At 47.4% G+C, this 2,456-nt stretch overlaps 1 protein-coding gene across 1 annotated transcript; it reads right to left on the bottom strand.

Moving 5' to 3' along the window:
• Positions 1-843: 843 nt before the first annotated feature.
• Positions 844-2,175, bottom strand: LOC131075574 (uncharacterized). The gene has a single exon (XM_058012417.2). It carries the CDS (start codon positions 2,173-2,175, stop codon positions 844-846), a length of 1,332 nt encoding a protein of 443 aa, XP_057868400.2.
• Positions 2,176-2,456: the final 281 nt, after the last annotated feature.

Genomic DNA, 2,456 nt, shown 5'->3' with positions numbered 1-2,456 from the left:
GCTGGAACTTAAAAGGCGGCCTCTGAGGTAGACGAGCTGAAGAAGTGACAAGCTTAATTGGCCAATGATCCGAGCCTCTCCAATCCAAAATTTCAGAACTGGAAGACCACAATCCACCCACCCAAAAATAGGAAACCATGAAGCGGTCTAAGCGTTCAGCAATGCACCTGTCACCCTCCCTTCTATTATTCCAAGTGAAGCGGCCATTGCTAGGCTTAATATCCATGAGATTGAGTGCTGAGATATTATCTCGGAGCAAGAAAGAAGAAGGATCCAGTCTTGTATTACCTCCTCGTTTCTCCGTTAGATCAAGAATAGCATTAAAGTCCCCGGCAACAATCCATGGCAAGTAAGGAAATAAACTACGAACCAAAAAAATATTATTCCAGACCAGGAGCTTACCTTGGAAGTCAATAGGAGCGTAGACATTAGGAAAGAGAACACATTCCCCCGACTCAGTGCACAGAGCAACCAGGGATAAGGAGGACTTAAAGGAAATCCAGGACACAGGTTGGATCTTTCGTGGGTTCCAGAGACATGCCACACCCCCGGAAGATCCCTGAGCTCCAATACACTGACATAGACCATTCCTCCACAGCTTAGATGCAATACTCATCATGCATTCCACAGAAACCTTAGTCTCCTGAAGGAAGAGAACATCAGGAGAATGACTCCTAACTAAATCCCAAACAGCCTTTTGTCTAGGGCCGATGTTCAAGCCCCTTACATTCCATGAGATAACTATCATTTCGAAGGAGTCGAAAAGTGGGAATCCAAGGTCTTCACAGAACCTGACTCCACCAATGTCTCCCCAATCATCTTAATCTTTTCTAAGTCCTGCTTTCATCCCAATTTAACATTTTTCTCTGAGACCCCCTTCTTACCATCTTTTTGAAGAATGCCCAGATGAGGAGAAGATTTACCTCGCTTATCCGACTCTGGAGCTGCAGTCCGTGTAGGAATAGAAACATTCTCTACCCCTTGCCCCAACTCACCATTTGGCTCTAATATCATCTGAACCCCTGTTTGCCCATCCGTGACCATAGGCATGGTAGTCTCTTCATGGGAATCAATAGGAGGAATGGAAGAAATAGTCCCCATTCTAGAATCCCCTGCCTGTTCATCCTCAATAATTAATCCAGGATTAACTTCTGGCTGACCCAATTCATCCAAGATCTCGAACCTGTTAAAGGTATCCTCTTCCTGTCGCTCCCTTAGAGTCCGCTTCTGGCCTCTGTTCCGATTACGAGCCTTAACCCGAACAAAGCCCTCAACATCTTTGTCCTCCCCAACAACAGGCTTCTTCCCTTTGTCCGCACTAGGATTATCACGAGGAGGAGGCGAAGTTTGCTGTTCCACTGACTTGGCCTTTGGGCATCTTCTCACAAGATGGCCATATTCATGACAAAGACGGCATCGAAAAGGAAGGGTCTCATAATCCAATTGTTGCACCCAGGAATGTGAGCCCGCACACATCTCTACCGCATCAGGCAGTGGTCTACTCAAATCAAGTTCCACACAAATTCGAGCAAAGGTCATAACTTTCTTACCCAAGGTTTGTGATGAAGGACCCACCGGCTTCCCGAGCATCGATGCAAGCATATGGAGAACATCCTCGCGACAACATTCTATAGGAAATCTGGGTAACCGAACCCACACCGGAACCCGATTTGGAAGCTCCTCAGAAGGATTAAATCCTGCATGCCATGGTTTGACGAATAGCCCCACCTGGTTATAAAAATAGGGTCCACCCTCAAAAACCCTATTCCGATCAGCCATACAAAGAAATGTTACCATGAAAAAATTATTTGCTAGCAACGTAACCTCCATTTCACCCTCTAGTTCCCACACTTTTTGAGCCCAGTTTTCCAGAAATTGGAGAGAAACTCTTAAACCCAGGAACTTGCAATACAACGAATGTTTAGAGTAATATTCGACATCTTCAGCAATCATTTCAAAGGGAATTACCAATTTGGGTCTATCTTTGCACCTTTCAAGACATCCGTTAATCTTCGTGATCCGAGATCCCACAGGCGAGCCTGGATCCGTAGCCCCTGTATTCTGAGAGAAGAGGGCATTTTCAAAAACCCTTGCTTCCTGACCTGGCAAATTCGTAGCCACTGCTTCTTGAAATTTTGAACTAGGCCCCTCCCTAGGTGTCTCCCCTTTGGCCATTAGCCCTCTCAGCCCTGGATACCCCACCGCAAAGGGATCTGATCGGGCCCAACACAGCCCCGACCCGTCACAAGAGCGCTGCAAACAAATCGCTCAACTCCCGCACGCATGCACAGCCCACACAGACTCGTCCCAGCACAGAACGGCGGCCAAAAAAGACGAACCAAAACCCACAGCAGGAAAAAATGACTCCCCCCCAACCCACGTGATTAAACACCCCCCCACGCAGAAGCAGACACGGCGAGGAAGAGCTAGGGCACGATTGCCCTAGCTCGGTGACG

This window comes from Cryptomeria japonica, chromosome 5 (assembly GCF_030272615.1).
Source record: "Cryptomeria japonica chromosome 5, Sugi_1.0, whole genome shotgun sequence".
NCBI classification, from domain to species: domain Eukaryota; kingdom Viridiplantae; phylum Streptophyta; class Pinopsida; order Cupressales; family Cupressaceae; genus Cryptomeria; species Cryptomeria japonica.
This window is presented reverse-complemented; position numbering and strand designations above follow the sequence as displayed.